Raw genomic sequence first — 25,134 nt, 5'->3', positions numbered from 1 at the left:
AATCTAAAAAAAAAGTTTCCTTAGTTATGTGCACTCAAAGAACTGTGTTTCCTCAGAGCTTGTATCTCAGTTGGTAATTGTATATTCACCAATGTGAACATAATATGTCATATTTATAAAACCTGAGCTCTCCTGCTAGACTTCCATGAAGGTGGTGACCTTTTTATTTTTGGCTTACATTATGTTTTCAGTGCCTTGCATTGTTCCTGGCAGTAGAGGTGTTCAATATTTGTTGAATGAGTCAAGAGATGAATGAATAATTGATCAAATGAATACATGGAGAGACAGCAAAGACCTCCGAGAACAAGTAATATTTGAGCTTCCTTTTTACAAAAGGGAAGGCTCCTCTAGTCACTCAAAACAGTGCTTGCAAAGGCTAGGAACACTTCTCCGGAGTGTTCAGAGAAGAGTAAGTCCTCAGGGGTAGATGAAACATGGGACAGTAGGTAATAAAACTAGAAAGATGGTCTGACTGGAGGGAAAGTGGGGGTCACCACATTCCACTAACAGGTATAGCGAATGTACCAGATCCCAACTAGTAGATCAGCAGGGATGGCTGCCGAAAAATACTGTGCGCCTACTGTGTGTAAGGCCCTTCCTTTGCCAGACGTTCAGTACACAGAGAGGAGTAAGGCTGAAGTCCAAAGGGTAGAGAAACACCAAGCTGGAGGCTGGCTGCTCAGGGGCTTTCTACGATTTTAAGGTAGTCGGCACAGTCCCGGTCCAAGTCCACACGCCAGGAGACTTGAGTTTGTCAGGCTACCCAGAATCGGTCTTGGGGTCACACTAATCAAATTTGTAAGAGAAATTCAGTGATTTACCATGAGCAACATACCTTCTGGTACCAAAATATTTATGTTTGCTCCTAAGGGCACTACCTTGACAGAATCAACATAAAAGGGAGACTGATTTTATACCATAAAAGGCTTTAAAAGAGCTGATAATCAGAGTATCTGCCACACTTATAATAGCATCTAACCTATTTTCTATAGAGCAGATGTGACCTGCTTCTGTTTGTCTTTGCTGGACCTCGAATATGGGGAGTTGGGGAAACAGTGTCAGACTTTATTTTGGGGGGCTCCAAAATCACTGCAGATGGTGACTGCAGCCATGAAATTAAAAGACGCTTACTCCTTGGAAGGAAAGTTATGACCAACCTAGATAGCATATTCAAAAGCAGAGACATTACTTTGCCAACAAAGGTCCATCTAGTCAAGGCTATGGTTTTCCAGTAGTCATGTATGGATGTGAGATTTGGACTGTGAAGAAAACTGAGCGCCGAAGAATTGATGCTTTTGAACTGTGGTGTTGGAGAAGACTCTTGAGAATCCCTTAGCCTGCAAGGAGATCCAACCAGTCCATCCTAAAGGAGATCAGTCCTGGGTGTTCTTTGGAAGGACTGATGCTAAAGCTGAAACTCCAGTACTTTGGCCACCATGCGAAGAGTTGACTCATTGGAAAAGACTCTGATGCTGGGAGGGATTGGGGGCAGGAGGAGAAGGGGACGACAGAGAATGAGATGGCTGGATGGCATCACCAACTTGATGGACATGAGTTTGAGTGAACTCCAGGAGTTGGTGATGGACAGGGAGGCCTGGCGTGCTGCAATTCATGGGGTCACAAAAAGTCGGACACGACTAAGTGACTGAACTGAACTGAAGCCACTTCTCTTGTTTTATTCTATCACCCCCCTTTACTCCCTGTTTTCCCCCATAGATGGAACTATAATATGACTAATATATTTTTAATTATGCATGTGAATAAAACGGGGCTTCCCAAGTGGAGCTAGTGGTAAAGAACCCTCCTGTCAGTGCAGGAGACATAGAGACACAGTCGATCTCTGGATTGGGAAGATCTCCTGGAAGAGGGCATGGCAACCCACTCCAGTACTCTTGTCTGGAGAATCCCCATGGACAGATGAGCCTGGTGGGCTACAGTCCATAGGGTTGCAAAGAGCTGGACACGACTGAAGCGACTTAGCACATACATTTATAAAATACGTATGTTTGTATATTTGTTTCCTATTGCTACTGTAACAAATTACCACAAATTTAGTGACTTAAAATAATGCAAATTTATTCCCTGGGGGTCAGAAGTCTAATATCAAGGTTTGGCCTGGATTCATTCCTTCTGGGGGCTTCAGAGGAGAATCTGTTTGCTTGCCCTTTTAAGCTACTAGAGGTTGCCAGCACTTCTTAGCTTGTTGCCCCTTCTTGCATCAATTCTAACCTCTTGGTTCTGTTGTCACATTTACTTCACACTGTGATCTCCTGCCTCCCTCTTATGAAGACTTTGTGATTATATTGGTCTGACCCATATAATCTAGGATAATCTCCCCATATTAAGATCCTTAACTACATCTGTAAAGTCCCTTTTGCCATATATGATGTTAATAACTTAGAGATTCAGAGGATTAAGATGTGGACATCTTTGGGGATTCATTACTCAAAGTACTACAGGTTAATGAGTGTATGTATTTTTAATTTTCACAAACAACATTGCCGTGTGTGTGTGTGTGTGTGTGTGTATTTGGAAAAGGAAATGGCAACCCACTTCAATATTTCTTGCCTGGGAAATTCCATGGACAGAGGAGCCCGGCATGCTACAGTCCATAGAGTTGAAAAGAGTAGAACATGACTGCTGCTGCTGCTGCTAAGTCGCTTCAGTCGTGTCCGACTCTGTGCGACCCCATAGACAGCAGCCCACCAGGCTCCCCCGTCCCTGGGATTCCCCAGGCAAGAACACTGGAGTGGGTTACCATTTCCTTCTCCAATGCATGGAAGTGAAAAGTGAAAGTGAAGTCACTCAGTCGTGTCTGACTCTTCGCGACCCCATGGACTGCAGCCCACCAGGCTCCTCCCTCCATGGGATTTTCCAGGCAAGAGCACTGGATTGGGGTGCCATTGCCTTCTCCGAGAACATGTCTGAGTATGTGCAAACTATGTTTTTTTTTTTTTCCTGCCATGCTGTGCAGCATGCAGAACTTCCTCTGACCAGGGATCAAACCTGTGCCCCTTGCAGTGAAAGCACAGTCTTTAAAAAAAAAATTTTTTTTTAATTTATTTATGGCTGCAGTGGGTCTTTGTTGCTGTGTGGGCTTTTCTCTAGTTGCGGTGAGCGGGGGCTACTCTCTAGCTGTGGTGTGCAGGCTTGTCATTGCGATGGCTTCTCGTGTTGCAGAGCATGGACTCCAGGGTGAGTGGGCTTCAGTAGCTGTGGCACGAGGGCTCCGTAGTTGTGTTTCCCGGCTCCAGAGCAGTCGCTCAACAGTTGTGGTGCAGGAGCTGAGTTACTTTGTGGCACGTGGGATCTTTCTGGATCAGGGATTGAACTTGCACCTCCTGAATTGGCAGCTGGATTTTTTTTTCCCACTGAGCTACCAGGGAAGCCTGAAAGCATAGTCTTAACCACTGGACCACCAGGGAAGTCCCATATGATTTGATTTTTACTTTTTTTTTTTTTGTTTGTCAACTCTGTTTCTAGGCTCAATCCTTAGTGCTGTATATAATCTAATTCATTGCTTTTGACAACTGCATAGGATTCCATGGTAAGCATCCATCATGCTTTGCTTATTTATTCCCTACTTCTACTAATAGTGCTAGAAAATCATCATATGTTGCCCCATGCAAACCTGTTCATGAATTTTTCTGGGACATATATACAGGAATGGAATTTCTGAATCATGAAATTTATGAAAACTTAGTTTCACTAAGTACTTCCAGATCATTTTTTCAGAAAGTCTGAAGCTGTTTACACTCTTGATGTATGAGAGTGTGTTACACATTGAAAGCTGATAGATGCTTTCAATGTTACTTGAAAGTTATTACCTCTGTCCTTTCCAACATTTGATATTGTACAAATGTCTAATGTTTACAATTCAATGGACATTAAGTGAACAATATTATTTTACATTGTATTTCTCTAATTACTGGTAAGTTTGAATGTTACTTCATGTTCTTATCAGCCCATAGAGCTCTCCTTCTGTGAAATGCCTCCTTGTATCCTTTGTGCATTTTTTCCTATTGGTTTTCCTGTCTTTATTCCTGGTGATTTATAAGATGCCACTGTGTATTCTGCATATTAATCCCATGTCCACTTTAGACATTGCAAATATTTCCTTTAGGTCTGTAGTGAAATATAATTGATTTTCTATCTTGTAACCTTAATGAACTTCTTGGTTTTCCTAGTTGGTCAATTGATTCTGTTGGGTTTTCTATAGACATAATTATGTCTTCTGCAAATCAAAACAGTTTTATAAATTCCCTTTCAGTCTTACTCTTTGTTGAGATTTTTTTGTTTTGTTTTATTTGACTTTGCTGGTTTATTTCTTACATCACTGTAGTGAACTTCCAACATTATATTAAACAGTAACACTGCCTTGACCTTGACTTGTGAGAATCCATCTAAAGTTTCTCCAAAGAATGGCCTTTTCTTTGTGAGACAATCTGAAACTTATGAAAAATTGCATGAGTAGTACACACAAAATTTTTCTCAGCCATTTCAGAGTAAGTTGCCAATATGTTGCCTTATCTCCCCCCGGTACTTTAGGGCGTATTTCCTGCTATCAAGGACATTCTCCTGCATGACCGCAGTGCAGCCATCAAAATCAGGGAAAGAACACCTATACATCCCTATCCTCTAACCTTCAGACCCCATTCAAGTTCTGCCAGCTTTCTAAATGATGTCCTCTATAGCAAAAGAATTTGGTCCAGAGTCACGTGTTGCATTTAGTTGTCATGTCTCTTTAGTCTCCTTCAATCTGGAACAGTTCTTCATTAAAAAAAAAAAAGTGTATTTATTTATTGGGCTGCGCCAGGTCTTAGTTGCGGCACGCAGAATCTTTAGTTGTGGCATGCAAGCTCTTAGCTCCAGCGTGTGGGATCTAGTTCCCAGACCTGGGAGCAAAGCCCAGTCCCCGCACTGAGAGTTCAGTCGTAGCCACTGCACTACCAGGGAAGTTCCCAGTTCTTCATTCTCTACTTTCATGACCTGACACTTTTGAGAATGACACGCCAGTTATTTGCAGAATGTCCTTAAATTTGGGTTTGTCCTGACGTTTCCTCATAATTAGACTCAGGGTATGCATCTCTGATAGGACTGTCACAGAAATGATGCTGTTTTCCTTCTACTTCATTCTATCAGGTGGTGCCTGTGTCCATTTTTCCTGGAACTCTGATTATTTGATTGAAGTGGCATCTGCCAGCTTTCTTCACTATAAGTCACTCTTTATCCTTTGTAATTAATATTTAGGGTGAAGTATTTCAATATTGAAATTGAGCCACCTTCCTAGGAGGCTCAGTGGTAGAGAATCTGCCTGCCAATGCAGGAGACTTAGGTTTGATCCCTGGGCTTGGGAAGATCCCCTAGGGAAGGGAATGGCAACCCTCTCCAGTATTCTTGCCTGGGAAATCCCATGGACAGAAGAACCTGGCGGGCTACAGTCCATGGGGTCAAAAAAAGAATCAGACACGACTTAGCGACTCAACAACAACTTTAATACTATGTAAATATTCCATTCCTCATAAAAACTTTCACTTTATCTACTTAACTATATCACATGTATTCATACATTCCTATGATATTCAGTGGACTGTTATTCCATTACTAATATTACTTATCCTGTTCCCCAAGTCATTTCTAATTTGGTCTGCAGGAGCCCTTTCAAGTTTTCCACTGTATCCTTTCAGCGTGTTTGTATTCTTTAGCGTTCATCATTTTTTAGCTCTTTTTTTTTTTCCTTTCTGGCACAGAAACATGTTTCAGGCTCAATTTATACTTTCCCTGCATCAGCTCTGGAATCAGCCATTTCTCCAAGGAGCTCTGGTTCCTTTTAGAGGAGAATGTTATTTAAAAACCAAGAGCTGGACACTAGCTGTGCTCATAGCTATTAGGGTATTTCTAACTCCCAGGCCCTCTCAGTGGACAGAGCTGAGGCATATATTCTATACAGACACACACACACACACACACACACACACGCACAAATTCAGTACATTTACACCTGTATTTCTATATCTAAATGTATTGAAAACCATGAGTTCAAGACTGGCATTTTGCTTTAATAAACCGTGTCATTCACCTGCTCTAAAATACTTCAGAGGCTTTTACTGTCCTTACCAAATATCTGAGGAACTTGCCAAAATAAGGTAGGCTCTCTTCTCTTCGCCAGAGTCCAGTTAATGAATTGAGATTTTAAATTTCACAATAAAAAGAGATCAGCCAAAAAGGGATTTTTCTATAGTTGCTTTATTTGAAGATTCATATACCCAAGGGCTTCCCTGGTGGCTCAGTGGTAAAGAATCCACCTGCCAGTGCAGGAGACTCGGGTTCAATTCCTAATCTGGGAGGATCCTATATTCAGCAGAGCCGCTAAGCCAGTGTGCCAACTATTGAGCCCATGCCCTAGAGACCGGGAGCCACGACTACTGCATCCGTGTGCCGCAACTGCTGAAGCCCACGTGCCCTGGAGCCCGTGCTCTGCTACAAGAGAGGCTGCTGCAATGAAAAGACCACGCACCCCAACTAGAGAGTAGCCCCCGCTCGCCTCAACTAGACAAGAAGCCAGCATAGCAACGAAGACCCAGCACAGCCAAAACTAACTAAATTTATTTTTTAAGGTAATATACCCAACAGACATAACCTACTGTGGTTTCTTAGCCCTCTGCTGGAGAGGTTTATTCTTTCATTTCAAATATTTGAGACTCCTTTTTGTCTTACAAGGGGTAGCAAAGAGGTTCACTTACAGTCGAGCTCTATGGGCCTGACCTGGTAACTCATTCCTAGAAGAAAGGTGTTAGTATTCCTCTTTTAAAATCTTGACTAGCACAGGATTGACTGACAGTGGTGATGATCATTTGCAACTTTTCTTTCCTCATTTTAGATATTAAGAAGCAAGCATTTTCTAAATCAAAGCTATAATGAGGTGCTACCTCACACCAGTCAGAATGGCCATCATTGAAAAGTCTACAGATAACAGGACTTCCCTGGTAGTACAGTGGCTAAGAATCCACCTTGCAATTCCAGGGACACTGGTTCAGTCCTTGGTCTGAGAAGATTCCACGTGCCACTGGCAGCTAAGCCAGTAAGCTGCAGCCACTGAAGCCCCTGAGCCTAGAGCCCAGGCTCCACATCCAGAGAGACCACCACAGTGAGAGGCTCACACCACAGCCAGAGAGGAGCCCCGCTCGCTGCAACTAGAGAAAACCTGTGCACAGGCAATGAAGGCCCAGTGCAACCAAAAATAGACACATAAATATTTTCCTAAAGTCTATAAATGACAAATGTTGGAGAGGGTGTGGAGAAAAAGGAATCCTCGTACACTGTTGGTGACAATGTAAGTTGGTACAGTCACTATGGAAAACAGTATGGAGATTCCTTAAAAAATAAATAAATAAAAAGAGTTACCATAGGATCTAGCTATCCCACCCCTGGACATATATCTGGAAAAAACTCTAATTTGTAAAGATATATGCACCCCAGTGTTCATAGCAGCACTATTTACAACAGTCAAGACATAGAAAGAGCCTACACGTCTTTCAACAGATGAATGGATAAAGATGTGGTACATATGTACAATGGATACTACTTAGCCATTACAATGTCACTTATGACAGCAAGGGTGCAACTAAAGATGATCATACTAAGTAAGTCAGAGAAAGAAAAATATGACATCACTTATATGTGGGATCTAAAATATGATACAAATGAATTATTTACAAAACAGAAACAGACTCACAGACATAGAAAACAAACTTCTGGTTGTCAAAAGGGAAAGGAGGTGGGGGAGGGATAAATAAGGAGTGTGAGATTAACATATACACACTGCTATATAGATAACTAGGAGAAGGCGATGGCACCCCACTCCAGTACTCTTGCCTTGAAAATCCCACGGACGGAGGAGCCCGGTAGGCTGCAGTCCATGGGGTCGCTAGGAGTCGGACACAACTGAGCGACTTCATTTTCACTTTTCACTTTCATGCTTGGAGAAGGAAATGGCAACCTACTCCAGTGTTCTTGCCTGGAGGATCCCAGGGACGGGGGAGCCTGGTGGGCTGCCGTCTATGGGGTAACACAGAGTCGGACACAACTGAAGTGACTTAGCAAAATATAGATAACTGCAAAGGTCTTACTGTATAGCACAGGGAACTATATTCAATATCCTGTAATAAACCACAATGGAAAAGAAAGAAAAAAACCCTAAGCATTTTCTATTCTCTAACATAAACTTTTAAAGGTAGTAAATGTACGAGTCTGGGCAAAGAGATAAAAGAATTTTGCTGTATTGTAAAATGTATAAATTATCTCTTGGGCTAGAGAGACCTTAATCCAGTAACAATAGTGATACTTTATCAGTCCATTTCTCCTTCAGAAAAAGAAAGATTGTAATATGGTTTATTATAAATATAAGTTCCATGTAACAGTGGCTTAAATGAGAGAGAAATTTATTTATCTTTCACTTAAGAAAAATACTATAATATGTTATAGTTGTGGAGGTTGTATTGTGGGGAAAGGGAGTGCTAAGGAATGAACTGCATCCCCCCAAATTCATATGTTGAAGACCTAACCCCCCATGTGATGGTATTTGGAGATGGAGCCCATGGGAGATTAGTTAGGTTTATGTGGGGTCATAAGGGTGGATTTCACATGATGAGATTAGTGCCCTTGTAAGATAAGACATCAGAAAACTTGCTCTTCCTCTCCCCCACCCAAATGAAGGCACAGTGAGAAGACAGCTGTCTACCAGACAGAAACAGAGCCCTCACCAGAAGCTGACCATGCTGGCACCTTAATCTTGGACTTGTCACCTCTGGAACTGTGAGAAAATTCATTTCTGTTGTTTTAAGCCACCCAGTCATAATATTTTGAATGGATTTGGCATCTTTGTCAAAAATTAATTGACCATAGAGATATGGGTTTATTTCTGGACTCTCAGTTCTATTGCATTGGCATGTGTGTCTATCCTATGACGATATCATACTATTTTGATTACTTTAGCTGTAGTACGTTTTGAAGTCTAGAAGTGTAAGTCCTCCAACCTTGTTCTTCTTTTTCTCAAGATTGTTTTGTCTATTCAGGCCCTTTGCAATTCCATGCAAATTGGAGGATCAGCTTTTCCATTTCTGAAAAAAATCCTCTTTTTACTTTTAAAGTCAAATTTATTTTCTCTCTTTCACAGAGTTGGCTTTCTTGAAATATTTAGTGATTCTTAATTACGCGCTCACTTTTGTAACTGTTGTTACTGGTTAGACTCTCTTCCGTTTCTCTCTTCCTCTCTCTTTGCCATACCGTGCAGTTCGCTGGACCTTAATTCCCTAACCACGAATGATCGGACCCGTGCCAGTGCAGTAAGAGCTCAGAATCCTACCCACTGCACCACCGGGGAACTGCCAGTCTTGCTTTTCTTTTAAAGAGCCCGCATAGGGTGAGGAGGGTGTCGCTTCACAGGCTAATTTCACTGTTGGGCTATTTTCAGTATAGACAGGGAAGAAGTAGGGCATGCCTTCCATCACTGCTGCAGGGATCAGGGCAATGGTTGTTGCTCCTTTGATACTTCAATGTAATCATCTTGTTTATTCCTCCTGGTCTGCTTCTTCTAGCATTTGGGGATGGAACATCCCTTGTGCTACTCATCTCCACAGGAAAGCTCTTCTGTCGCGAGTTCTGCACTGTAGTTTACCTTTCCAGCTCCCATTGCCTGCAGCAGAAAGCCTCTGAGATAGGCCAGTTATCCCTGCCACCTGGTGGACGTGCCCTTGTGTCATCCCCTCCCCTTGAGGGCGACTTAGACGTAGAATATGACAGAGTGATGTGATGTTACCTCCAAGGCTGAGGGATAAAAAGACTGTTGTTCTGTCTTGGGTTCTCTCTCTTGGGAAAACTCACCCTTGAGAGGAAACCAGCTGCCAGCCCAGGAAGCTGCCCTATGAATTATGAACTTGCCTAGCAAGCCCCTGTAATTGTATAATCTAATTCTTTGCAGTAAGTCTCTCAATATATACCTCCTACTGTTTATGCCTCTCTGGATGCACCCTGACTGATGCAGATTTTGGTACCTCAGAATGGATGCTGTAGCCAATACCTAAATGTAAATACCTAAAATTTTGTGAAAGCAACTTTGAAATTTGGTGATGTAGAAAGTCTGGAACCCACTCCAGTGTTCTTGCCTGGAGAATCCCAGGGACGGTGGAGCCTGGTGGGTTGCCGTCTGTGGGGTCACACAGAGTCGGACACGACTGACACGACTTAGCAGCAGCAGCAGCAGAAAGTCTGGAATAACTTTGAGGAGCATAATAGAAACTCTGCAATAGGCTTCAATACCAGGTTGAAACTGTTAGATAAATAAACTATCTATTAAAAATAGGGGGAAAAGCCCTAGCTTGCTTTGAACAGACTGTTAGTAGAAATATGAATATTAACTCTCCTAGTGAGGGCTCAGAAAGAAGCAAGGAGCATTGTAGAAAATATTTGTATTACTTTAGAAAATGTATAAATCATCACCAAGAGATTGTTGGTGGAAATATGAACATTAAAGGTGCTGCTGGCATTGAGGACTCAGAAGTAAATGAGGAACATGTTACTGGAAAACAGAAGAGAAGAACTGTTTTTTATTTAGCAGAGAACGCTTAGCAGAATTGAGTCTTAAATTTATGTGAAAAGTAGAATTTGTAACAATGAACTTGGGTATTTAGCTTTGTTGCTAAGTGTTGAAGGTGGCACCTGGTTTCTTGCTGCTTACAGTAAAATCTGAAAGAGAAGAGATAAATTGAAGGAAGAAATGTTAAGCAAGAAAAGAATCAGAATGTGGTATTTGGGAAATTCTTGACCTACCCATCTTGCAAAAGATGGTAAAATTAGGTCATTTACTGTCCGGAAAGTGTGCCCTGAGGAGAAATAAAAGAATGTAACTGGACAATCTTTTGTTAGTGCCTGAAAGTGAAAGTGAAAGTCATTCAGTGGTGTCCGACTCTGCAACCCTATGGACTACACAGTCCATGGGATTCTCCAGGCCAGAATACCAGAGTGGGTAGCCTTTCCCTTCTCCAGGGGATCTTCCCAACCCAGGGATTGAACCCAGGCCTCCCACATTGCAGGCGGATTCTTTACCAGCTGAGCCACCAGGGAAGCCCAAGAGCTAGGGTAGCCTAGCCCTTCTCCAGAGGATCTTCCCACCCCAGGAATCAAACCAGGGTCTCCTGCATTGCAGATGGATTCTTTACCAACTGCGGCTGCTGCTAGGTCTGCTGCTAAGTCGCTTCAGTCGTGTCCGACTCTGTGCGACCCCATAGACGGCAGCCCACCAGGCTTCCCTGTTCCTGGGATTCTCCAGGCAAGAACACTGGAGTGGGTTGCCATTTCCTTCTCCAATGCATGAAAGTGAAAAGTGAAAGTGAAGTCGTTCAGTCGTGTCTGACTCCAGAGACCCCATGGACTGCAGCCTACCAGGCTCCTCCGTCCATGGGATTTTCCAGGCAAGAGTACTGGAGTGGGGTGCCATTGCCTTCTCCGCTTTACCAACTAGGAAGCATCAAAAGTCATGGTATTCAGTCACACAAAGGACCATTTGGAGAGATTAGCCATGTGACTCATGGACCTCTTTAGCCATCTGAGCAAAAACCAAGCATAGAAATGGGATTATCCAAAAAGATTTGTGAATATTCTTTTTTCTAATAGGGTAAATCCCAGAGACATACACAGGAAACCCACACAGTTCTTAAGGATGCCACACAAGCAGAGTCACTGACAGCTTGTAGTGAAAGGGACAGAAAGAGGGCGAAACGGAAGGAAGCTGTCAGACTCCCCAAACTGTACAACCAAGAAACAAGAAGATGAAAACACATGGAAAAGGAGAGATGACTCCAAAGGCAGGGCTGTGCGGCCAGAAGGTGGAGCCAGGGACCACAGAGAATTATTCCCATTAGGCCTTAAAACCTAATATTGTTTTCCCAGCTGGATTTCAAAATTGCTTCAGAAACTTCTCCCACCGCCCCCCCCATTATTTTCTCCCTTCTTGAGTGAGAATGTCTGTAACTGTTATCCTATTTCTGTCTCACCATTGTATTTTAGGAGTAAATGCCTTGTTTTCTAGTTTCACAAGTCCACAGATGAAGAGGAATTTCTTCCCAGGATAGATTATACCTGGAGCCTCACCCATACCTAATTTAGATGATTTAAATGATGAGATTTGGGACTTCTGAGCAAGACCTAGAGGGGATTTGGCTCTTTGGTTGCTGCTGTAACTGAGGCTTTCGGAAATCTTGAAATAGGATAAATATATGTTGTATGTGAGATAAGCATGGATCTTTGGAGGCCTCAGGGCAGACTATGCTAAGCATAATGCCCTCCTCAAAAGGTGTCCAACCCTAATCCCCAGAACCTGTTACAGTTTTATTGAAGTGAAGTGAAGTCACTCAGTCATATCCGACTCTTTGAGACCCCATGGACTGTAGCCTACCAGGCTTCTCAGTCCATGGGATTTTCCAGGCAAGAGTACTGGAGTGGGGTGCCATTAGGTTGGTATAAACATAGCAGGTTTTGGACCATGAATTTTAAATCACTATAACTAGGCTCAAACCCATCTTTATTCATCAGAATAGGCACCATTACAATCAACACATTTTTGCCAACAAGAAACAAGTTTGTTTATTCCTGTAGCATAAAAATCCATGCTTTGGGATTCAGTGAACTCTGGGAAAGCATTTTCTGCCTCCTGCTGGTTATGGAAGTGTTTTCCCAGCAAAAAGTTGTCGAGATGCTTGAAGAAGTGGTAGTCGGTTGGCAAGAGGTCAGGTGAATAAGGTGGAAAAGGCCAAACTTCGTAGCCCAACTCATTCAACTTTTGAAGCATTGGTTGTAGGATGTGCAGTCGGACGTTGTCATGGAGAAGAACTGGGCCCATTCTGTTGCCCAGTGCTGGCTGCGGATGTTGCAATTTTCGGTGCATCTCATTGATTTGCTGAGCATACCTCTCAAATGTGATTGTTTTGCCGGCATTCAGAAAGCTGTAGTGGATCAGAAAAGCAGCAGACCACCAAACAGTGACCATGACTTTTTTTGGTGCAGATCTGGCTTTGGGAAATACATTGGAGCTTCTTCTCAGTCCAACCACTGAGCTGGTCATCGCTGGTTTTCATATGAAATATGAAACTTTGAAACATATGAAGCTTTGAAACATATGAAAACTTTGAAACATATGAAAACTTGCGTTGAACATCACAATCCAACTGAGAAATGGTTTGTTGTTGTTGTTGCATAGATTATGAGAAAACAACACTTCAAAACAATGATTTTTTTTTTTTTGAATTGTGGTCAGGCACCCACTTATTGAGCTTTTTTACCTTTTCAATTTGCTTTAAATGCCAAGCAATCAGTTTCAATGATCCTCTCAACTGATTGTTGTCAACTTCCTATGGCCGGCCATGCATTCCTCATCTTCAAGGCTCTCATCTCCTTTGCAGAACTTCTTGAACCACCACTGCATTGTACGTTCATTAGCAATTCCTGGACTAAATGCATTGTTGATGTTGCGAATTGTCTCTGCTGCTTTAAGATCCATTTTGAACTCGAATTAAAAAATTGCTCCAATTTACTTTTTGTCCAACGTCATTTCTATAGTCTAAAATAAATATAAAATAAACAACAAGTAGTGTCACTGGCAAAAAACATAAAGCAAGAAATGCACATTAAAAATGTAATTGCATTTATTTAAGAATGTATTTCAATGTCAAACAGCAAAGTGCAACAATGCAAAACCGCAACTACTTTTGCACCAACCTTAATATTAGCATGGCAAAAGGAACTTTGATGATGCAAGTTAAAGATTTTGAGATGGGGGAGTGGTTCTAGATTGTCTGGGTACATCAGTGTAATAACAAGGATCTTTATAAGAAGATCAGGGTCAGAGAAGATATGCTAACTGAGGTGTGAGTCCTAGCTTTGAAGATGGAAGACAGCCACAGGACAGTCAATCTTTATAAGCTGGAAAAGGCTTCTCTAGAGCTTCTAGCAGGAACACAGATCTGTGCCATTTTAGACTTCTGACCTACAGCACTGTGAGATACTGAATTTATTGTTTTGAGTCACTACGTTTGCGGTAATTTGTTACAGTAGTAATAAGAATTAACCCAGTATGAACAGCGTGCAACACATGCTCAAGCTGTCCCCTTGAAACAGAAAACAGAACAAATGTTTGACATTTACACTGTTGAAGGATCACTGGAGAAGGCAATGGCACCCCACTCCAGTACTCTTGCCTGGAAAACCCCACGGATGAAGGAGCCTGGTAGGCTGCAGTCCATGGGGTCGCTGAGGGTCGGACACGACTGAGTGGCTTCACTTTCACTTTTCACTTTCATGCATTGGAGAAGGAAATGGCAACCCACTCCAGTGTTCTTGCCTGGAGGATCCCAGGGACGGGGAAGCCTGGTGGGCTGCCGTCTATGGGGTCACACAGAGTCGGACACGACTGAAGTGACTTAGCTGTAGCAGTTAGCAGGAGGATCACTAGAACTGTGGTCCCTGGTTTATAATTTATGACGGGTCCCTCCTGGGGTGAGCAGTTTCAGGAGGCCATATTCTGAACCATGTCCCCTCGTTCTCCTGCCTACGCTGTGGCCAAGTTCACTCAGTTCTGCACAAATCATTTCATTTAATCTTCATGACAAGCCTAGGAAATGATTGTTGTCTCCATTTTACAGATGAGGAAATGGAGGCAAACAGATATCTTTCTCAAGGTGAACTGGTAAGAAGACACAAGATTTAAATGCAGACTCTAAGCCACTGTACCATCTGGTAAGTAAAAATTGCTCTGTTCACACTCTTTCATTAGCTTTAAAAATATTTTGGGGGGACTTCCCTAGTGATCCGGTGGTTAAGACTTCGCCTTCCAGTGTAATGTGTGCAGGTTCCATACCTGGTCAGGGAGCTAAGATTCCACATGTCTCTCCACCAAAAAAACATAAAACAGAAACAAAATTGTAACAAATTCAATAAAGACTTCTAAAATGTGTGTGTGTTCAGTTGCTCAGTTTGTCCAACTCTTTGCAATTCCATGGACTGACTGTAGCCCATTAGGCTCCTCTGTCTATTGGATTTTCCAAACAAGAATACTGGAGTGGGTTTCCATTTCCTCCACCAGGGGATCTTTCCCCACCCAGGGATCAAACCAACCTCTCCTGTATTGGCAGGCAGATTCGTTTACCACTGAGCCATCTGGGAAACTCAACCACTTTTTAAAATAAGTCCACACCAAAACAATTTTTAACAAAATAAATAAATCTGCTTAAACTCTGAGATTCTATGACAAGTATAATTGTCAAAGATTTAGGAACAAATACAACTGACATTTGCTTTGCATTGAACAACATTTGTTACCCGTGGGAGCAGAAGTGCACAGGGCGAGGGAAGCCCGTCGGCTTTTGGGTATCTCTCAGCGTGTCTTGTAGAGGGCAAGGAGAGCGTCAATGAACCTATCAAGGCTGGTGAAGTGAACATCTTCTGTGATAGGAGGTAAGAGCAGAACCAGAGAAAGCTCCGGAAGTCAGCGCACCATTGCTGTCAGGCCATGGAAGCTGTAGGATAATTGAAGCCCCGAGTAAGAAGAGACTTTGAGTCTGCAAGAGCCAGGGCAGAGGGTGCGGCTCCTTGTGACAACAGCAACAGAAGCAGTAGGACCGCGGGTCAGGGAGCCTTGTGCTCCTGCCGCCAAGGTGGCTTCCTGTCACCTGCCACGCTCGGTGAGGCCCGACGGGGCTGCAGAGCGCATGTCTCACACGTGTTGCCTGGGTCCTGTGAAGCGACTCCCACTCCACCCCAGGCAGCTTCAATTCTTGTCCCCCTTATTCCCATGTGTAACATCACAATGAGCTCCCCTTTACTTGAGATTTTGGGTTAGTCTCTATTCTTCCCAAATCAGATAACTGAGCCCCCTTTCCTACCCCCAGCAGGTGGCCCCTGAGGAATTATTCCACCACCACCGCGGGCACCTACCTGGGGTCCAGGACACCTGCCACAACCAGTTCCCTCTAGGAACTGCTAAGTAACTGTGGCCGCATCCTCACTTTTGAGGTGACCTTCTTACAAGCTGACATGAAAACCACCTCCCTTCTTCCAACAAGCAGAGTACAATAAAATCAATGTGGTATGATCTTTCTTAACTACAATCAAATCCCAGCCCTGTCTTCTTGAGGTTAACATCAGATCCCTTGATTAGAATTGGATTTTGAGTTTTCCTCAAATTCTTCAGTCACAGCCAAGTCTGAGGTTGTACCATTTCAATAGGTGGCTGGATCCACCTGTGAAAAATTGATTCTTTCTAATTCTCCCCACCACTGAAACACATTCAAATCTTGTCTTTTTCAGTTTTTCACCCAAAATCCAAGATAAAAAATGTATTTTGCATGAAAATCTAGAACATACATATATAAATACATTGAAAATAAAACGTTCACAATACCCTAAAGTTTTCTATTCTCTTTATTAAAATGTTTGACTTGACCCAAAAATATTTATTATAATATTTCATGACCTGCAGTTTGAGAATTATTGGTGTAGTTTCTCCTTTCTTCAAAATTTCACTTCTCAAATGCAGATCTTTCTTGGCTCCAGCTGTTTCTCTCTTTTAACAGTCAAACATCTCGGGAGAGAGTGGTCTGCTCTTCACTTCCTCAGCTCTCATTCACTCTTCAGTTGACAACGTTTTGTCTCTGACGGTACCCTGGCCTGAAGCTGCCCTCAGGAGGTTCAACATCTTCCTTGATGATAAAGCCCGAATTTCCCAGCTATTAGCTAACCTGTGTCCCCAGCATCCTCCCACGTGACTAGCCATTCCCTCCTGAAAATTCTCTCTTGCTCTGGCTTCCTAAGGCCTTCTACCATTTCTGCCAGTTAGTACTTAAGAGTCACTTTCTCTGCTCCTCTATGCATCTCCCCAAGGCCCTTCTCTTTTCTCACTTAATACACCATTCTTTTCTTTAAGATTTTATTCAGCTGTGCTGGGTCTTTGTTGCTTCGCACAGGCTTTCTCTAATTGCAGCAAGAGGGGGCTACTCTTCCTTGCAGTGCCTGGGTTTCTCACTATGGTGTCTTCTCTTGTTGCTGAGCACAGGTTCTAGGGTATGTTGCCCCACAGCACATGGGATTTTCCCGGACCAGGGATTGAACCCAGGTCCCCTGCATAGGCAGGAGGATTCTTAACCACTGGACCACCAAGGAAGTCCCAATACACTGTTCTTGAGTGGTTTCATTTTTCTCTCATATGGAACACCAGAGAGGCCCTTCTCCTCAGCACAAACCCTTCCTTCTATCCAGTACAAACCCAGGCCACACACTTTGAGGTGAACGTTTCCAAATTGGAATTTTTGCTCACTTGAAAACCTAAACATTTGAAACTCTAAAGTTTTTGTCTGCTTTTCTGCAGTGATATTTCTCCTCTGATGTTATAAATACCACTGAATGAAAAGGAGAGAAGGCAAGGGGTATATGGAATGTGTGTGAAGGGTGACAGTGGTGGGAAGTTGCAATATTTGCAGTAGATATTGTGGTTAATCCCCAGCATCCATTCCATATTAGATTATTAGCCCAAGTCAGTAAGTGGCTTTCCCTGGTGAATGTTACTGCTCTAGGAACAGACATACCCATGATCCTTGCCAGACAGCATGAAGGGAAAGGACTTAAATCTCATGCCTGGGAGGAAGGTTTTCTTTTTCCTTCACTGGATGTGAAAACAGAAGCATCACCCAGTAGCTGCTGGCACCCTGCTTTAGACCATGAAGAGAACCATCCCAAGGATGAAAGTGCCCTCCAAGGAGGAAGGCTGAGCAGAACCATGGACAGAGCCTGGGTCCTTGACTTTATAGTAAGTCCTCTACATACATACCAAGGAGTTCCATTCAGAGAGTGCATTCCTAAGTCTGATTTGTTCGTAAATCCAACAAAGTTAGCCCAGGCACCCAACTAAAACAATCAGCTGTAGTGTACTGTAGTATAACAGGTTTCTAATATTTTTCACACAAATAATACATGAAAACACAAAAAATAAAACATTAAATCTTACAGTACAGTACCTGGAAAAGTACAGAGTACAATACAACAGCTGGCCCATTCACATCTTTGAAAGTTCACAACTTGAAAGTTCATACGTAGGGGACTTAACTGTAGTAAGCTACTGAACCAACCTCAGAGCCCACCTACCTCTGGCTTCTGGTTATATGAGATACATGTTTAATTTCTTTTTCTTAAAGAATGAGGTTATTGTCACTTGTAGCCGAGAGCATCCTGATAGATTCAGTATCTCAAAATATTCCATCACCCTTGAACTCCAAACCTGTGGACTCAACTGCCTGCCAGCCCTTCCCCTTGGTTTCATAGCATCTCACCCTCAATGAGTCAAAACTACTTTTGCTGTCTAGGGCCCCCTCATTCCCCTACACCAATCTTCCCTGTTACTATGAAACGTCCCACCATCTTTCTGCTTGTTCCCTTTAAAACCTTGGATCACCTTTGCTATTTCCTTTTCTCTGCACTGAAAATCACCCCTTAGGGTGACAGTTCTCAAATCTATCCACCTCTTTGCCCAAAATCATCTCTTGCATGTTTCACTGCAACAGCTTCTGAGCTGGTCTTCCATCTCCTTCTAACTCTTTCTGCGCTCCATAGCCAGAGTGATCTTTCTAAAATACAGGTCTAAATACTTCACCCATTAAATCCTTTTCTTTCCTTTTTCCTTAGAATAAATTCTGAGTGCCTTAATATGTCATATAAGGTCCTCAATGACTTGGCCCTCATTGTCCTTCCAACCCCAACACCACTCCTTCCTTTCTAGCCTTCATTTCAGCAACATAAAACTACTTTTACTTTCCAAACTCCCTCTCTCTCATCTTACAGCTTATGTATCTGCCTAGAAAGTCCCCCTCCTCTTCCTGCTTCACCTGAATAACTTCTACTTGTTCTTCTGTGCTCACTGTGATGGTGCCTCCTTTGGGAAGCCATCCCTACCCCAAGACTGGATTATGTGCTCTTCTTCATGTTCCCCCAACACTATCTCCTTATCCCAGTCACATCACTTATCACAGGGTTGAATTGTATGCTTATTTGTCTATGTCCCCCACCCAGACTGTGAGTTCTGGCTTACTCTCTGTACCTCGCACTATAATTGAGTGAGGAAAATCATTCTAAATTCAGAAGAGGATTTTGACTTCAAGACAAGAGTAGGTTGGAATGGAGTGGAGGACAGCATGGAAATAGATACTTCCAAGCATGGGGAGGAGTGATGGCAGCAGAATCTGACCTGCTTGCTTAAGTGCAGTGAACAGGTTTGTGTGGGTGGCAGGGCCATACCAGGGGAAAGGGCTACTGAGGCAGAAAATGTAACCCAGGCAAGAGCTGAGAGTGGCCTGGACCAGTGGGGTGGCAGTGGGCACGGAGAGAAGCAGACAAGCTTGAAACAGCTATGAAGTAGAATTAACAGAATTGGAGCATGTGAAGAAAAGAAAGGGCATAAAATGAGGTGAGCTGTAATTTGAGCAATGGAGGTCCTGGTGGTATCTTCACCTATGATGGAGAATCCGTAAGGAAGAACATGACTGCAGACAGTGGAAAGCAAGGTGACGGGCTCTGCTTTGGTCATTCAGGGTTGCAGATGGGGAATGAAGCTTGAGAAGGAATGGACAGAGAGGTAGGAGGAAAATCAGGAGGGTAGACAGGAGTCATAGATGCGAGACAGTGAGAGTCAGAGAAGAAATGACTTGAGGCAAGGGGAAAATAGCACTGAGCCTCCTTTGCATGGATGCTCCCATAACACAAACACAAGTGCACTGGGGAGTTTTCTCTCTCTCTCTTTAGAATTCCATGATTTTTTTTAAAAAAACTAAATATAACTAACTTACAGTATTATATTACATTCAGGTATATAACATAGTGATTCCATATATTTATACATTACAAAATAAGCACCACTGAAGAGGGTTCCCTTGATAACAGTTTTATTTGATTTAAAAGTGAAACTCAGACCCTGACCCACCCACTAACCTTGGGGTTGTAGCAGGAATAGACTCATCCTTGGGTTGGTCAGCTTCTTACCAGAATGAGAAATGGGGGAACATATAGACTTTTACCAGGACAAGAAATGGGGACCATAGAGACTCTTAGCAGGACTAGAGTGGGGAACATATGGATCATGCCTATGTGGGCATGGACAGGCAGGGAGAGGCCCAGCTACAGTGCTGGGTAGGGCTTGGCCACCGGCCAGGTAAGGGGTGACTGGCGCCATCCCCTGGACACATGCAGAAGGGAGGAGACTAATTCCGGACTGGTGTTAGGATTTGGCCTTAGAGGCCTGGGGCAGGGCAGGGAGCTCTGATCAGTTCAGTAGCTCTGAGGAGACTTGTCCAGCTCACTGTGCTGCTCCTTCTGAGACTCTGTCACCACCTGCTGGGGGGTGAGGCATGTGAAGGGCACAACCCACTCAGCACCACCCTCCCTCTAGCTCCTTTGTGGCAAGGTGTACCCCCTCCCTCTCAACCAGTTGAGACTCCCGTCTGAACATCCACCTCCATCTCCCTGTCTCACTCTCACCCCAAGAATCACTCACCCACAAACACCCGAAGATTACTTACACCAGGCTGGGGCTCAGAAATACTATGGGAAGTGATGGGGTTCTGGGCTCAAGTGGCCCATCTCACCTCCCCATCCCGGGTCTCAATGGTCCTGATCAGAACCATCTTCCGGCTGTGGGTTTCCTGGGGAGGCTCCACCTCAGGTACTGAAAAGGGCAGGATGAGAGGTTGAGGGGAGGAGTCTTGGGATATCCAAGCCCCTATATCTCTTTGGGGTGCAAACAGTCGAACATGACTAAGCGACTGAACTGAATATTTCTTTGGGAGGAGAGGGGTGGGTAGGGGTAGGGCCCGAGGATCAGGGGCGAGGACAGACTAGGACTCAGGCACGAATCAATCCCTGAGCAGAGCCATAGCAAGAGTCCAATCAGGGTAGAAATGGACAAGGGGATAGACAGGTTGGAAGTCAGACGCGGAAGACTCACCAGTTGTCTTTATACTCAAGGATGCAAAGGAATGGACTGGCACGGAAATCCTGGGGATGAAACCTGTAGTCAGCTACTCGGCGTGGGGTTGGGGCGGGCGGGGGGTGGGGGCCAGGGAGAGACCCTGGCCTTCCAACCGCCTCTCCTCCATCCCCACCCATCCCGACCACGCCCCACCCGCCCCTCACCGGCTCTCCTCGCCCTCCAGCAGCTTCCGGTAGGTGGCGATCTCGATGTCCAGGGCCATCTTGACGTTGAGAAGCTCCTGGTACTCTCGCAGGTGTCGCGCCATCTCCTCCTTGAGCTGCCGTAGCTCCTCCTCAAGCCGCGCGGCGCCCGCCTGGTACCCGCCGGCCTCCAAGGCAAACTGCTCCTCCAGCTCCCGCAGCTGTCTGAGCAGCGCCTCGTTCTGGGGAGGAAGGTGAAGAGGGGGGTCAACAGGGGGAGCACAGCCTCCACCCCCGGGGCCGGGGCGCGCAGCCTGGTCCTCACCGTGCCGCGAAGCCCGTCCACCTCGCACGTCAGGCTCTGGATCTGGCGTCGGGACTCATTCATCTCCTGCTTGGCCTGGCGCAGGGCCTCGTGGTTCCGGTTGGCGGCGTCGGACAGGTCCGCGTACTGCGGCGAGGGTGGGCAACTCGGGCGTGAGCGGGCCAGATGGGCCCTTCCCCCCAGTGCCCCACCCTTCCAGGCCCTCCCAACCCCAGCCCCAGCCCCCCCGTGCCCCTGCACCTTGGACTTGTACCACTCTTCTGCCTCCTGCAGATTCTTCGCCGCGATGCTCTCGTACTGGGCTCGGATGTCCCTCAGCGCCGCTGTCAGCTCGGGCTTCACGGTCGCCTCCACCTCGACGTGCTGCACTTGCTGGCTCTCCACGCTCAGCTGCAGGTCTCTCAGCTCCTGTCGCCCAGGGCAAGATGCCGAGTTCACCGCGCAGATCCCACGCGGGCCACGCAGTTGGCGCGCAGAAAAGAGAAGAAACACTTGAATGAACAGAAGGGGGCGCCAGGGAGCGCAGCGCTTTAGGCCTGCACAGCCCGCGCCCCGCGGGTACTGTCATCGGCGAGGTTTCAGGCGTGCATCTCCGCTGCTTGCCACCAGGTGGCGCAGGGGTGTGAGTCTAACCACCTGTAGAGGGGGTGGAGGGAGGGCCCGCGTCTACTCAGTGAATCTCATTTCTCTTCCAACGCTCCACCCGCCACTCTCGAAGTGAGCTTGTCCCCCAGCTCCAGAGACCACCCTCAACCTCTGAAGTCGCACCTAACACCTGGGTCCACCCACCTCCTCGTGCAGCTTCTTGAGGAACTCAATCTCATCCATCAGAGATTCAATCTTGCGCTCTAGCTCCAGGCGGGACAGGGTGGCGTCGTCCACGTCCTACAGGGGGTGACAGTGGGGGTTCGAGAGCAGGGAGGGGTTGCTTAGGTCGAGGGAGAGCCTGGCCCTCCCTGTCTGTCTCTGGGGGCTTCTGGTCGCCTCCCTTTGCCCACAGATGCCACCCTGGATATGCAGGCGGTGGGTAGCGGTGGGGATAGGGAGACCGAGCTCACCTTACGGAAAAGCACGAGATTGTGCTCCGCATCCTCCCTCTTGCGAGTCTCTTCCTCCAACCTGGTGGGAAGGGTGTGCAGAAACTGAGCTCCGGGGTCACCGCCCAGCCTGCAGACCGCGACCCCCAGGATCTGGGTCAGAGCTGCTGCCTCTAGGGAGGGGTCTTCAGGCAGCCTGATGGACTTGCCCCGTTTTCTCTGTAAACTGCTGGAAGGTGGGGTGGGGCCCCTTTGTACACAGGGGAGACACAGTAACTCCCCCTCCCTCACCTCCCCTGAGACTCAGCAAAGTGGTGGTGATAGGGGAGTGCCCGCCGGCGAGGGTGCTGCCTGCACACGCACAGCTGGACAGGCGAGGGGCGGCTCCTCCCTCCCGGCGGCAGCCTCGACGGTCGCCGCCCCGCCCTGGCCCTGCCCTCTGACCTCTGCTTGAGCGCTGCCAGGTCCTCCGCCAGCCCGTCGCGCTCCACCTGCACCCGGTCGCGCTCCCGGCCCAGCAGCTCCAGCTCCCTCCGCAGCTCACGCAGCTCCTGCTGGCACAGCTGGTCTGCGCGCGCCGGCTCCTGGCCCCGGGCCTGGTTCAGCTCCCCGCGGAGGGCCGCGTTCTGCTGCTCCAGGAAGCGCACCTTCTCGATGAAGTTGGCGAAGCGGTCGTTGAGCTCCTGCAGCTCCTGCTTCTCGTTGCTGCGCGTGGCCAGGAACTCCTGGTTGAGCGCCTCGGCCATGGAGAAGTCGAGGCGCTCCGAGGGCAGGCGCAGGAGGGCGCCCGTGCCCGCCCGGGGACCGCGGAAGCTGCCCAGGCGCACGGAGGAGCCGGGGGACGCCGAGCCCAGCAGGCGGCTGCTCGAGAAGCGGGAGCTGGACGAATAGGAGAAGGCCCCCGGGGACAGTGAGGGCGGTGGCCCGAAGGTGCGGCGGTAGGAGGTGGAACTGACGCTGGACCGGAGGCCCGACGGGTGGCTCATGGCGGCCGAAGATGGGCAGTCACCGCCGGCAGAGCTGGTCAGGGCGCGGGGAAGGAGCCGCAGACCGCTGCGAGGCGGATTTATAGGCCTGCGGGTTCAGGGGGGGGGCCTGGGCTGCTCCTCCCACTGGCCTGACGGTGGGGCTATGTGGGGAGGGGGACGCCCCACCCCTGCGGAGCAGCGGGAGTGCCGCACCCTCTCTCCCTGGTGCTGGCGCCTGGCCCACTTGATTCCCCCTGTTGCTGGCGGGAAAGGAAGCAGGGATGGCGACCACAGGCCACAGACAGGCAGGGGGGTGAGGGCCAGTGACTTCTAGCAAGCATCCAGAGCTGGAGCCTAGGATGGGAGGGCCCGACTAGAACTGGGGGTCCCTGGCTGAAAGACCTGGCCATGGTAGGGAGATAGAAGGACTGGAGGTTAAAGGGCAGGCTTCACATGAGTAGGGAGGAGGTGGCCCAGGTGATGGAGAATCGGCCTGGCTTAGGCCCCAGAGTCTGTGACTCCACATGTCCCCTGAAGGCTAGGCTTCACTTTCAACTGCTGTCAGCTTACCCCTCTGTCACCACACCCAGGGAGATCTGGGGGACAGGAGCGCACAGGCAGCCGAGGTGGGTGAGGGAGGGCTGGTCTCTCCATAATCCCCAGGGCTCTGGGCAGGGTTGCTGCCTGGCGCCAGCTCTGCTGCTAATGGACTGGCTTCTTCCCCTCCCCCTCCCCTGGACACTTGGCCAGGGGGTTGCCTGCTGATGTCTCACCCTTAAAGACACAGATCCCAAATCCACCCCAGGCCCTAACAAGGTGGGCACATCAGAGGGGGCAGAGGGTCCCAGCTCTGGGTCCCACTCCAGATGTCTGTGTCCCGCAGGAGGCCGAGCTCAGAGAGCCAGTGTGTGCTGTCTGACTTTACTGGCTTCTCCCTCCCCCCAACCAACCGCTGCTCAGTCCCGGCCTTACGGGAACCAGGGCCATTCCTGAGGTAGGAAGGGGAGGGGGCTGAGGGGCAGCAGCTGCTGCCAAGCCTGTGAGATGGACCATTTCCAGTACTGAGGAGCTGCAGGTACCCAGCAATGGGCGGGGCTGGATGGGTAGAGAAGAGAAAAGAGAAGGTGCCCATCCCCACCGGTTCAGGGATGAGGGGAAAAAGGCCCAGAACAGAGCTGCACGCCTGTGCACACAAACAGATGCGGAAGCAAAATAGCACCGTATACTTATGTGCACACGTTAGACACACACAACCACGCGTCCCTTCATACCCTTCCCCACTGCACAGTTAGTGGGGAGGCTGATGTCTGGCCTTTCCATGTCAAATGGCTTCCAGAACGCAGGCACAGGCTGCTCAGGAGTGGACAGAGGCAGCGTGGGTGGTCTGCAGGAGCCGGGTGCTGAGGCCTGTTGGGCTTGCCAGGAGCTATGGGGCTGCTGCCGCCGGGGACTCCAGGGCTCTCCAGTAAGGACAGGTCTGCGTAAGACTGGCCCGGAAGACAAGAGCTGGGCGTCTGGGGAATCAGGTCTGGTACTCCGGGCTGGATCTCTGGACAAGAAGGGCGGCTGCCTGGCTGGCCACCTCCTCTGCACTGCAGGGCAG

At 47.0% G+C, this 25,134-nt stretch overlaps 1 protein-coding gene and 1 long non-coding RNA gene across 7 annotated transcripts; one reads left to right on the top strand and one right to left on the bottom strand.

The window, feature by feature from the left end:
• The first annotated feature begins 6,412 nt into the window (after positions 1–6,412).
• LOC129641701 (uncharacterized) lies at positions 6,413–14,992 on the top strand. Its single transcript, XR_008709406.1, has 3 exons — positions 6,413–6,617; positions 8,716–8,814; positions 14,694–14,992. It is a non-coding gene; the product is annotated as an uncharacterized LOC129641701 (long non-coding RNA).
• Positions 14,993–19,960: 4,968 nt separating this feature from the next.
• PRPH (peripherin) lies at positions 19,961–23,564 on the bottom strand. 6 transcript variants are annotated; one of them, XM_055566334.1, is made up of 9 exons: positions 23,008–23,564; positions 22,585–22,792; positions 22,316–22,411; positions 21,767–21,934; positions 21,527–21,652; positions 21,223–21,443; positions 21,035–21,084; positions 20,610–20,755; positions 19,961–20,424 (listed from the first exon to the last, which is right to left on the bottom strand). In XM_055566334.1, the coding sequence occupies exons 1-8, from the start codon at positions 23,547–23,549 to the stop codon at positions 20,658–20,660; spliced, it is 1,509 nt and encodes a 502-aa protein (XP_055422309.1). In that variant the 5' UTR covers positions 23,550–23,564; the 3' UTR covers positions 19,961–20,424; positions 20,610–20,657. The 6 variants fall into 6 exon arrangements, with proteins under 6 accessions (XP_055422309.1, XP_055422308.1, XP_055422306.1 ...); XM_055566333.1 differs by having other exon boundaries at positions 19,961–20,421; XM_055566331.1 differs by having other exon boundaries at positions 20,676–20,755.
• Between the last annotated feature and the right edge of the window lie 1,570 nt (positions 23,565–25,134).

Source organism: Bubalus kerabau, chromosome 1 (genome assembly GCF_029407905.1).
Source record: "Bubalus kerabau isolate K-KA32 ecotype Philippines breed swamp buffalo chromosome 1, PCC_UOA_SB_1v2, whole genome shotgun sequence".
Classification (NCBI taxonomy): Eukaryota; Metazoa; Chordata; class Mammalia; order Artiodactyla; family Bovidae; genus Bubalus; species Bubalus kerabau.
The sequence above is the reverse complement of the archived record's forward strand: the minus strand, read 5'-3'. Positions and strand labels throughout refer to the sequence as shown.